The 13064-nt window shown below is 41.3% G+C and overlaps 1 protein-coding gene across 2 annotated transcripts in view; it reads right to left on the bottom strand.

Annotated features, from left to right (window-relative positions):
* Window positions 1-5591: 5591 nt before the first annotated feature.
* Window positions 5592-13064, bottom strand: part of LOC309483303 (C-X-C chemokine receptor type 3-2-like) — a gene marked incomplete at its 3' end in the record, with an annotated part of 35279 nt that continues 27806 nt past the window's right edge. Inside the window, exons 1-3 of one of the 2 annotated variants that reach the window (XM_082149061.1) lie at window positions 8278-8357; window positions 7372-7490; window positions 5592-7287 (exon numbers count right to left, since the gene is read on the bottom strand). In XM_082149061.1, coding sequence (XP_082005187.1) covers window positions 6190-7287; window positions 7372-7407 — 1134 coding nt within the window. In that variant the 5' untranslated portion in view covers window positions 7408-7490; window positions 8278-8357. Of the gene's footprint in view, window positions 7288-7371; window positions 7491-8277; window positions 8358-9458; window positions 9535-13064 lie in introns of those variants that run through there. The other variant, XR_014200536.1, reaches the window with a different exon arrangement.

The following is a 13064-nucleotide window of genomic DNA, read 5'->3' as shown; positions in this document are numbered from 1 at the left end:
CACACATCAGATTGCTGTACACGCACTTAATGGACAAGAACTTCCCACCATCACTTTTGCCACAGAAGACATCACCCTCATCACATCAGGCAACCACACCGAGATCATCTCTTTCTATATCCTGGACACTCCCCTTGCACCCATTGTCCTTGGTCACCCTTGGCTCACCCGTCACAACCCTAAAGTGGACTGGCAGCTCAAGTCTGTGTCTTCGTGGAGTAATCAGTGTCATAAGTCTTGTCTATTGTCTGCCTGTCCGTCTGTTTCTGTCCCTGTGTTGCAGGAGGAGGCAGTGGATCTGTCTAACGTGCCCGCGGAGTACCTGGACCTGAAGGAGGTGTTCAGTAAGTCTCGGGCTGCTTCTCTCCCTCCGCATCGTCCCTATGACTGTGCCATAGACTTATTACCAGGTACGGCTCCGCCCAAGGGCAAGTTATATTCACTCTCGACACCAGAGAGGGAGGCTATGGAGAAATATATTTCTGATTCTCTAGCAACGGGGTTCATCCGCCCTTCCTCTTCTCCAGCGGGGGCGGGGTTCTTTTTTGTGGGGAAGAAGGACGGATCTCTGCGACCTTGTATTGACTACCGGGGGTTGAACAACATCACGGTAAAGAATACTTATCCTTTACCGTTGATGTCTTCAGCCTTCGAGAGGTTGCAGGGAGCGTCCATCTTCACAAAATTGGATTTACGTAATGCTTATCATTTGGTCCGCATCAGGGAGGGGGATGAGTGGAAGACCGCGTTTAACACCCCCAGGGGACACTTTGAATACTTGGTTATGCCTTTCGGGCTTTCCAACAGTCCAGCGGTCTTCCAGGCACTCGTCAATGACGTGCTGCGAGATATGATAGATCAGTTCATTTATGTCTACCTGGACGACATACTGATTTTTTCTTCTTCTCTCCAGGAACACGTGCAGCACGTCCGACGAGTGCTTCAGAGGTTGCTAGAGAATGGGCTTTTTGTCAAGGCGGAGAAATGCGATTTTCATGCACAGTCTGTTCCATTCCTAGGGTACATCGTGTCGGTTGAGGGAATGCGCATGGATCCTGAGAAGATCAAGGCTGTGGTAGAGTGGCCAAGTCCAGAGTCTCGTAAGGCCCTACTGAGATTTCTGGGGTTCGCCAATTTCTACCGGCGTTTTATTCGCAACTTCAGCCAACTAGCCGCACCTCTGACCGCCTTGACCTCCCCCAGAACGACGTTCAGGTGGTCAGACGCAGCCGAGGCTGCGTTTGCCAAACTGAAGGGTTGCTTCGTTTCAGCCCCCATTCTGACAACCCCTGATCCATCACGTCAGTTCGTGGTGGAGGTCGATGCGTCAGAGGTGGGGGTAGGAGCAGTGTTATCCCAGCGCTCTCTCTCAGACGACAAGATGCATCCTTGCGCGTTTTTGTCTCATCGTCTATCTCCTGCCGAACGTAATTATGACATTGGGAACAGAGAGTTGTTGGCAGTCAAGTTAGCATTGGAAGAGTGGCGGCACTGGTTAGAAGGGTCGGGGGTACCTTTTATCGTTTGGACCGATCACAAGAACTTAGAATACATTCGGACTGCTAAAAGATTGAACTCCAGGCAGGCTCGGTGGGCACTTTTTTTCGGTCGTTTTGATTTTACTCTCTCGTACCGCCCGGGTTCTAAAAACATCAAACCCGATTCTTTATCGCGCATTTTTGATCGTTCCGAACGCCCGTCTACTCCCGAGTGCATTTTACCAGAGACTCTATTCATCTCCACACTCGTATGGGAGGTCGAATCGAAGGTCAAGAAGGCCTTAGAAGGGGTAACGCCTCCGGTCGGTTGCCCACCGAATCGTTTATTTGTGCCTGAGGGTCTGAGGTCCAGCGTCATTCAGTGGGGGCATTCTTCCAATGTGGCTTGTCATCCAGGAGTCAGTCGCACTAGATTTTTAGTCAAGCAACGATTCTGGTGGCCTCTCATGGCTCGTGACATTCACAATTTTGTTTTGGCTTGCTCAGTTTGTGCCACTGGTAAAACTTCCAATCGACCCCCAGATGGGTTACTCCAACCGCTGCCGGTCCCTTCGAGACCCTGGTCCCATATCGCTCTAGATTTTGTTACCGCCCTCCCACCCTCTCAGGGTCACACAGTAGTTTTGACTGTGGTGGACCGGTTCTCGAAGGCGGCCCATTTCATTCCCTTGCCCAAATTACCCTCAGCCAAGGAGACAGCGGTGACTGTCGTTGACCACGTCTTTCGGTTACATGGCCTCCCGATGGACGTGGTTTCTGACAGGGGACCCCAGTTTGTGTCCAAATTTTGGCGAGAATTTTGTAAGCTTCTGGGGGCGACTGTCAGTTTGTCCTCAGGGTTCCACCCCCAGAGCAATGGCCAAACTGAGAGAGCCAACCAGGATTTGGAAAGAACGTTACGATGTTTGGTTTCCAAGAATCCTTCCTCGTGGAGTCAACAACTTTCTATGGTGGAGTACGCCCACAACACGTTGCCAGTGTCATCTACGGGCCTATCTCCGTTTGAGTGTAGCGTAGGGTACCAGCCACCAATTTTTCCTAGTCTGGAATCCGAAGTCGCGGTCCCCTCCGCTCACGCCTTCGTCCAGAGGTGTCACCGCACGTGGACTAGAGCCCGTGAGACTCTACTCCAGGTGGGGTTGCGCACCAAGGCCAAAGCCGATCGCCACCGGTCTAGGCCTCCCGTATACGTCGCTGGTCAAAAAGTGTGGCTTTCTACCAAGAACATTCCTCTCCGTTCCGTGTCTAATAAACTTGCTCCCAAATTCATTGGCCCGTTTACTGTCACCAAGATCATTAGTCCGGTGGCAGTCCGCCTCAACCTACCTCCAGTGTACAGGAGGATTCACCCCGTCTTTCATGTATCCAAAATTAAACCCGTATTTCATTCTCGTATTAATCCGCCAATCCCGGTTCCTCCCCCGCCGCGACTCGTAGATGGGGAACCCACTTATTCGGTCAATCGTGTGCTGGACTCAAGGCGGAGGGGACGCGGATTCCAGTACTTGGTGGACTGGGAAGGTTACGGTCCAGAGGAGAGAAGTTGGGTACCGGCTAGAGACATTCTGGATCACTCCCTTATCGATGATTACAAACGGCAGGTAAGGGGACCTGGGAACGCCAGGAGGCGTTCCTAGGGGGAGGGGTACTGTCACGGTTCATAGATCCAATGTCTCTCTCTAGTCTCGTGCTTTGTTGTTTACATGTGTGTGAGTGTGTGAGTGGGTGTGTCCGGATCATTACTGTTGATCAGTACCCAGCTGCAATCAATCATCATCACCAGCTGCCACTCATCTCATCTCCTATATATGCTCACTGCTTTCTCATCTCCTTGTCAGATCGTTGCATGAAGTCTCTGTGTTGTCTGTTCCTGTTCCTGTTCCTGTTCCTGTTCCTGTTCCTGTTCCTGTTCCTGTTCCCGTTCCCCGTGTCCCGTCTTGAGTTCCTGTGTTCCGGTTTCACGTCGTGTTGGATTACGTTTCATGTCTGGATCACGTCATCACTCATCAGAGCACGCTGCACTTCATTCATCACTCCGCGTCTGACCATCGAAGTCCCTGCGCCACCGCCTGCATCACCCTGGATTATTCATCATCATCATCATCATCATCATCTTCATCAACATAATTGACTATTAATAAAGCGCTTTTACTTGCATATTGTGTCCTCGTTCCTGACGTAACAGTATTCACAAAAATGTCTCTATTTGTACAAATTGCTACACATTCATTCAATTTTGAATTTTGCATATGCAAGTTGAAAGGCATTTGGCTGTGGATAGTAAAAACATACCTGCAACATTTACCAAGTTCATGGATAATTGTGCTTGCACGTGTTAATCATTTTGATATATATATATATAGGCTATATCCCATTTCAGGAGTCTCAATTCTCCTATATCAGGAGTTCCAGGTGTCAAAAGAATTGACTTCATTGTTTCAAGCAATGAAGCCGAGATGCCAGCTGATCATCTAATCCTCTCATTTAAGACTTCTCTTCACAGTCTTAACACTTGTTTACAAAAACCCATCCTCATTTGTCCGGTTTAATTAATTCCTAATCCTTTTTGGCTTCTTTTTAATGGTGGTGTGCCACCAGTCTATTTTAAAAAAGAAACATTTAGCAACTTATTGTCATTATGGAGGTGCAAGCTCTTGGCAAGTTCAGCTGAAATGAGGCACACAGTGTGAATCACAGAGGAGCCTAAGATCATGGTTTCAGTCATCATTATGCAGACTATTATATAAACATATCTTTAAAGTCTAAAACATATACTATAGAAGCTGCATAAACGCTTCAGCTATCTACTGCCCATTATTGTCATAACATGATTTTGATCTTGATTTTGATGTCATGTTATTTTTCTTTTTTCACCAGATGGCAGCAAACTGGCACAAACTCAAAGCATACGTGTAAAAAGTATATTTTGTGCATGCTACACACTCAAATTGATTTGTTTCGCTATATGGTTGAGGAGATTCCCCCCTTCTATGTAAAGCGCTTTGAGGTCTCAGAAAAAGCGCTATATAAATGTAACGAATTATTATTATAATAATTATATTGGGTGGACCATATATATTTTTGGAGCATTGGAGGCTATTGGCAATTTAAAAAAAAGTTTGTCAGCAAAAGATTAAAAAAATATGAAATGAGGACAATAAAAAACAATATTCATAAACGTATTTCCTCTATTGTATAACAACAGATGTTTTTCATAAACGTTTTTCCTCTCTATTGTATAACAACAGAGGTTTTTATTCACATACAAATTATACAATACAATATGCAAAAATGGTTACATATGCCTTACATAAATGGATATTTACAGAAACAGCTGACAAGGTAGCATTTAAAAAAATACAGAAAGGTTTTGGGTCATTTCATCTCATATTCATACAGTAGACGTTAAGGAAGAGCAAACTATTGTCTTTATTAATTTAATGGCAAAACTCAGCAATACTTAGTAACACTTACTCAGCAAAAAAAAAAAAAAAAAAGAAAAAAAAAAAGAGTATAAAGACTGCAGTTTTCTGTCCGCCATTTTCCCTATTGAATCAGGAAATTCGGGTGTGATGACTCATTAGGGCCCATTTTATTGAATAGCCAAACAGGCTTACATTTACGTCACTGCGATGACGATGAGCCATGCTACTTGCTATTACGGGGTCAGTTTGGGTGGTTATCATAGCAAACTGACATTAACTAACAGCCACAGAAGGAAACCTCAGAGCTAGCTCAGCAGATACATACTCTCAGCCGCGGTGCTTAAGAATCTCCAGACTTCCTTTTAGCTAACTAATCCTTATGCTCTTAGGTATACTCATATATATATATATATATGTATATAAATGTATTATGTTTTCATGTAAAATTTTTTTACATTTATTTAATTTTGAAAATTGTACTAGTCGTACATATAAATACGTACACAATGCTCTCTAAAAGAGGTCATTTTATTTGCATAAAAAAAATAAAAAAAACCAATTCACACCTAGCTCTGTTTCCTTTGTGGCTGCAGTCATTCTCAGAATAAAATACAACTTCAGAGTAACATCCTCCCAATCTACAGCTGAACAAGAATAATAAAAGAAGTGAGTCACACAAATCTTTATTACAATTTTAATGGAACCTACACTTTATCAAAGGAGGCATCACAGTACAAAAATACCAATAAAAAGTTTTACGAAAATTACATAAGGAGAAGACATCCTGTCATGTTGATCTACTTAAATTTAAAAAAAAAAAAAACAGATTAATAAAAAGATAAGCAAAGCTCAATTTGATGTTACAGTATTACTTGTTAATAGTATGTATAAAAAAAATGAAAAATAAAGAAAGAGGATGTGGAGTCTGAAACCATGTTTTCAGTTCCTTTTTTTTTAACACTAAACCCAGACAACTTGAGATGATTCACTCTCATTGTTACAACCACCACGAAAAAGCAGAATTGCTGATGTAACAAAATCAACAGCATTTTACATTTTAAATTGATGACAAAGTCTCCTCTATCAAATGGATGTTAAAATAAATGTGCTGATGTATTAGATAATGCCATTTTTTGAAAACGAGAACATCGAAAGGTTCGGTTTTAATACCACTCAGGCTATACAAACTGAAATCGTGGTTCCTTTCCAATTCCAAATAAAAACAACCATCACTTCTTCTCTTGTTCATGTCATTCGCTCTATTTTCAGGCCATGACAGAGAAGTACGAGGTATTCTCACTGTCAACTGAGCTGAATGATCCAGTAGGCCTGCGGATGGTTGACCCCCGACCGTTTGCCCATCCTGCTAATCCGAGGCAGCCCTGGGGTCCTAAAGCAGCCTTGCACATATGGGCGAGCTCACGACGGAACTTTACCCCCACAAGGCCGTAGAGTAGTGGATTTAAAGCGCAATGTGCCAGCCCCAGGCTTTCAGTCACCAGAACGCCTACATCCAGCACCTTGTTCAGCCCACAGCTTTTGGCAATGACCCCGAGCGTCTGCAGGCTGTCGGTAAGCCGCAGGGCATTATAAGGCGCCCAACTGACCACAAACACAATAACCAATGAGACGATGAGCCTCAGAGAGCGCCGTTTCTGCCTGCGCGTGGCGTGGCACAGTGCTTTGAAAATGCGAAGGTAGCAATACAGCATGACCAGTAGGGGAAGTATGAATCCAAGGATCAAGCTAACCAGCTGCATGCCGATCTGCCATTGCTGGAAGCTCGCTTGTGTATACACTATCTGGCACATCCACCTATTCATTCCGTATATTTCCACCACTTCACGGTAGAGCATGTCCACCATGGACAATCCAAAGCAGACGACCCAGATGATGGCGCAGGCCAGCTGAGCGTGGCAGGTCTTGCGTCTCCAGCTGATATTGATGGCATGTACGATAGCCAAGTATCGGTCAAAGCTGATGCAGGCCAGGAATAGCACGCCACAATAGACATTCAGCGAGAACACCGTTCCAGCTAATTTACACATGAACACGCCAAACACCCACCCGTTGATCCACTCGATAGCGAAAAATGGCAACGTGACAGCCAGAAGGAGGTCAGAGATGGCCAAATGGAGCAGGAAGGTGTCTGTCAGTGAGAAGGAGCAGGGACTGTGTCGAGACTGCCGATAGCGGCGGATCACACACAGCACTAGAACGTTACCAACCAGCGCCAGGATAAAGACTAGGATGTAAGCTATAGGGGCAAAGCGACCAAGAAACTCCCATGTTTCCTTCAGACTGCAGGGGGCTGCATGGTCAACGTCTCCGTCAGAACTGTTATCGTAGTCATAATCTGTGTACTGTATAACAGAGCAAAGGACTTTTCAATATTTTGTCATTTTCTTAATTTTCTTGCTAGTTTTTTAATACCAACTATCACTCACCCCATAGTCGCCTGTGGATGCTGTGGTGTTCTTCATGATGTTCTTCAGAGAAGTGAGACATACAAGTAAAACAGTGGGCACGAGATTCACTCGTCTCTCACGCTATCTTGTCTATATGTCTTTTGGGAAAATGTCAGTAGAGAAAAAGAGAGATAAAGAGCGAGAAGTCAGACCACAGAAACTGAGTCCTTCACTTTCTGCAAAGGAACTGAAGGCTGCATCAATAGAGAAATAAAACTAAATTCAATTAAAAATAAACATTGAAATCCCCAGTTTGCTGAGGTCAGACATAGCCTAATACAAAAGTTTCTCGAAAACACTTTGCAAAAAAAAAAGGAAAGTTGTGACAGGTTAGTAAACCTGAATGTAAAATATATATATATATATATATATATGTTATGAAAAATGTTGGGTAATTTGATGGTGCAAAAGTGGGAATAGTAGAGTACAACTAGAGGGAACTGAAAGTGCTGAAAATTTACATTGCATAAGTTGCCATATGCAATGAAACATAATACAAATTTTTACCGTTATGTTCCATCAAAATATGTATTTTATATTGTATTTTTGGTAGAGGTGGAGTTAAAAAAAAAAAGAGTCATTTAAAGAGTATTGTTTTGCTAGAGTCATTAAAAAGACAAGGAATTGATTACTTGAATCAAGCCTGAATGGAAAATAGAGAAAATATTCATATTTGTTGCAATTCATATCAAAACCAAAAGATTATCATACTGCAGTGAAACTTTTGTGTGTGTATATATATTTCATTGAAAAATATTTAACAACATATAAAATACATATTAAACATTTTCAAATATACATATATATATAAAAAAACACTAATCTATTTTTTAAAGACTGAGTTGTATCAGAGTAACAATAGAAGTAGAAGTCTCATAGGCCTACCTGTCCTCTCTGTGCTGTCTATTCAGGGGTTGTCTGGCCCAGATCAGATGGTGGTCGGATTACTTCTGAAAATGTTCAGGAAACACGTTTATCTTAGTGCTTCCTGATTTTTTTTCTCTCTTCCCTTTTTGCTCTCTCCACAAAAACATAACCCACTTTTTAAACATCATATTAAATATATATTAAAAGTGCCTGTAAAAGCATTTTTGGTTAAAATATTTTCTCTTTTACTACTCAGTTTTATAATTGTTTTCCCCTGTAATGATATTCTTATTAGTCTTTCCTGCTAATAACCAGTAAGCTGATGCTCTCTGTCTGTTCTAAATAAATTAGTGATACATGATGATTTGTTGTTTAGACTATTTTAACGAGTTTGTTTGCCCATAAAATCTTTAAGATATTAGGTTAAACTTATTTGGCTTGCTGTCCACTGAAGAGGGGCTCGACGAATTAGTACGATTTTTGCTAAATCGTACATATTTTACGAATTTGCCAATTCGTATGAATTCATACGAATGACCTACCCCTGACCCCGCCCCTAAACCTACCCATCACGTGGGTTTAGACAAATCGTACAAATTCGTACGAGTGAGGTCGTACGAATTAGTACGAATTGGCCAACTTTTTATCATTCGTACGAATTCGTACGAATTGGTCGTGGGATAGCGTTGGATATACCTCCCAGTGGCTAAATGTAGGATATGATAATTGAAGGGCAAGGTACCTGAGATGAAGGTGGAGTTTGGGGAGGTGGAGGGATACTGGAACAGCTGATGCTAGAGAGAGGTAAGCGGCTGCTTATATACTCAGGCTGTTGATTGAAAGATTAGATTGGCTCACTCCTCCCTAACTTACGTTTGGGAACTTCATTTAGACTATTTACAGATGATTTTTGACCAAACAAACAAACTTGCATGTAAGAACATTACATTTGTGAGGATTTTTTCAACAACCAGCTATAGGTGTCACAATCCTCACCAGACAAGTCACCTCAGCACACTACATTTCCCATAATCAATCCTGGCTCACACCTGCACTTCACCTGCACACACTTCACAATCATTCACACCTGCCATCTATCACCTTCATCAGCTCCACTCCTGCTTCACACACTCATCAGGGTCTGGTCCCGTCGTTCAACACTGAACTTCTACGTGACTACCTACCAGTGGATAACTTACCTGTGCACCGTCCTGTCCCGTCCCTTGTCTTTTTCAGTCTTCAGTCCTCAGTCCTCCAGCCAATTCTCTTCACTACCTGCAAAAGATAAAACTTGATACATCAGGCATCAATATGCCAGTATCATCATCACGATCTGCAATCTGACTCGCCTGTTAAATTCATGTGTTATTCAATAAACATTCAGATTTTACCTGTGTTTCCAATCTTCTGTTCTATGATAATAGATTTTGGGTGTAATTTGGTGTAGTGGCTAATTTATATTTGCGCTGTAATATTTCTGAATACAGGTCAGTTTTATCTTGACAGCATTTAAAGCAACAACAATAATTAAAGGTTTTAAAAGGAAAATGTTTTCATTTACATCAAAGCATAGTTTTGTGGTGATGCTCTGATCTATAGTGAAGCTGTTGTTGTGTATTGAGGGTACGGTCACAGTATAATTGTTTTTCCATTTATTCCACTCTCTAGGCTTAATTCTCAGGAGTAAGAATACATTGTAACACAGACCCAATAATGTATTTTGACTTTATGAAATCTCTTAAATCATTTGGTTAAGCCTGTGCTGTAGTTGTTCACATGTTTACTGGAGTTGGTGCACAACCTAATTTTCACAGAATTACTCTGATGTGTGCTGACGCCTTCTCAGAATGTTAACCACATCCTATTTGGCCACATGATCCTAATATAAATGCAAAAGAGTAAAGCACATAGCAGCCAGATTTCACTATAACATAGAGGCCTATATATAGGCTATGATCTCTTTATATAAAAAAAAAAAAATACAGCATCTGCTTACAACAGAATGAAATATTCCACTTCCAAAATGATGAACCGAGCAATGGCTGCATGGTATGAAAAAGATACATTTCTATTTCATATTCAATTTGAGTTTTCAAAATTGTGGTTTAGATTCAGTTCACAACATCGTTCAATGTGCAGCTAAAACCAGAGCAGTGTTTTTTTTTATATATTTTAAGGGCTGTCATTAATTAGGATAATTATCCTAATATTTTCAGTTTAACGTGTTAAAAATATTTAACCCAGTTAATGCAGCATCTGTATTTTTTCCCCTTCCTGGCATCCTTTGGAACAGTATATGATCACACTATCTGGTTTCAAGTGTTTTACCGCCTGATTGAGGATGGTCCGCCCGCATGCATCATATGATCAGCCACGCTCACCTCTAGGTGCTTTTCTAAACCAGGCTGATGAACATGATGCGCGAGAAACACAGGATGCTTGCATGTTCAAGCTTCTCCGCCTGGCTGCCTGTTTCTGATCCTGTCGGTAGCGTGTTAGTCTCAATGATTAAAACACGCAGAAGCAGGTGTACTGCAAATAAAATGGTGAAAATAAGTGTTTCGAGAGGATTCCAAATGTTTTAAATATAGTATTTGCTTATTGTGAAAATTAATGAGCAAAATAAACTTACTGGAGAAAAATGTACTGACAGCTTTCATTCAAACATCTATACTAATGTAATGTAATGTCCCTGAAGGAAGGAACGGAGACGTTACGTCAGTGACTAACGTATTGGGATATCGTCTGAGAGCCCAATCACCTTCAAGTGGTAACAGAACAAACCAATGGACACTGGCGAGTGAGATTTGCATCACAAACCACTCTCCATGCTGTGGGTATATAAGGAAGCGTGTGGGACTTACTCATTAAGTTTTCGCTGAGGAGCTGAGCCAGTGCCCGGTTGCTCAGCGGTGGACACAGTGATGGTGGTGACGGGGCGTTACATTAGTAACCTAGACATTTCCTATACATAGTTCCCACAGGCCAATTAATGTCACGTGACCTCCCCGGAGACGCCATCTTTGAGGGCATAAGCTGCTGTGTTTACCATATACTGTCTATGGTGTTTACAAAGTTTTACAAGCAAATTTATTTCTGTTTATAATGTCACGAAAACATGAAGAGACAAAGTGACAGAGATTATAAAGAGACTCTATTAATACAAGACAGAGAGAGATACAATGCGAAAATTTCACTCTTAAATGGTGTGGATCCGTATGCGCTAACGAAGGAAGCACTGAGCACTGATTATGCAGCTTTGCCTCGGATACAGTATTATCATGTGTACTATTATCTGGTATTGGCTAGTAGTTTCTACATATGTGAGCAATTCCGAGCCTGGAAATCACTGGAGGCGTACAATCAGTTTGCCGAGGGTTGGGTTGGTGACGTTTGCTCAAGTGCAATCAATGGAAAAGTAGTCATCATAGCGAAGGTAACTTATGTAGCATGATGCTAGACTATCTGTCTATTAAAAAGCCATAACCTGCACAACTTAATTCATATGTTCCCCTTAAAACAGTCATCAGTGCTTTCTGTAATATACATGTACGTATTTCTACACTGAAGAATAGGGGTGGAATGGTAACGTTACGTTATTCGTATTGAACTGAAACGTCACGGGCGGTGCATGAATATACACGATATAAAAATAATTAAAACTCCCGTGCAAATTAATGTAATGCGGAACTACTTTATACGGGGGTTCTTTAGGGATATAATCTGAGATTGCAATGCTGGAATGTGTGCGTGTGTGTGTGAGTGAGAGAGAGAGGCGCAGGCGCGGGTGCGATCGAACAGTGGAAAATGTTTGTTTTTGTATGCATTTAATACCTGGTCATTTTGTTCATACAGGACATCATTCAAACTGCAAAGTGTTAACTTATATTTGTGGACACTCGCAATAAAACACAACATTGTGCTTTTGTCAAACTACAACTGTCACCCAACCAAAATCTCTCTGACACACACACACACACACACACACACACACACACACACACACACACACACACACACACACACACACACACACACACACACACACACACACACACACACACACACACACACACACACACACTTTCATTTCTTGTCCTCAAACAGAGGACTAATCTGTTTATTTTTAAGTTACACATTCTACATTGATAAAAAAAAAATTTGTTTTAATGGTAGTATTATTTTATACAGAAATAAATTGTTTATAATTAAGATGAGAATAAAGTTATTAAGGAAAACAAATATAATGATCTGAAATATAGCAAATTAATTTAATTAAATGCATTCAGGTACAATTACCAAACATCTTTTTGTTTTTTTATTAAATTAATTAAACTAATTATACAAAACTATTGTCAATGCACTACAAATAAATTGGTTCTATGCCTTTACTTTTTTAATAAACCTTATTTAAAAAATACAAGGCTTAAGACATTTATTTTACTTTGGTGGTACAGCCTGAGACATGCACAATAAAAAAGAATTTGCCTTCTGCATTTTTGTTTTGCTTTTCCCTCCATTGTACCGAATCGTGATGTCTGAACCGAGGTTTGAACCGAACCGTGACTTCTGTGTACCGTTTCACCCCTACTGAAGAATATTATTAGAATCTGCATATCAGTCCATGTACAAGAAGTTACTTGTACATCATGCATATAATATACCAATGCAATTATATACACCCATTTGTTTTAATTAACCAAAAAAAGTTCTTGAACTAAATAAAAATGTTCTTTGTTTAGGTCAAACATTCCCAAAGTGTCAATGACAAGCCACTGCGCCCCTGGGTCATCTCCGAGCCTGAT

This window comes from Leuciscus leuciscus (assembly GCF_965113295.1).
Source record: "Leuciscus leuciscus genome assembly, chromosome: 20".
NCBI classification, from domain to species: Eukaryota; Metazoa; Chordata; class Actinopteri; order Cypriniformes; family Leuciscidae; genus Leuciscus; species Leuciscus leuciscus.
This window is presented reverse-complemented; position numbering and strand designations above follow the sequence as displayed.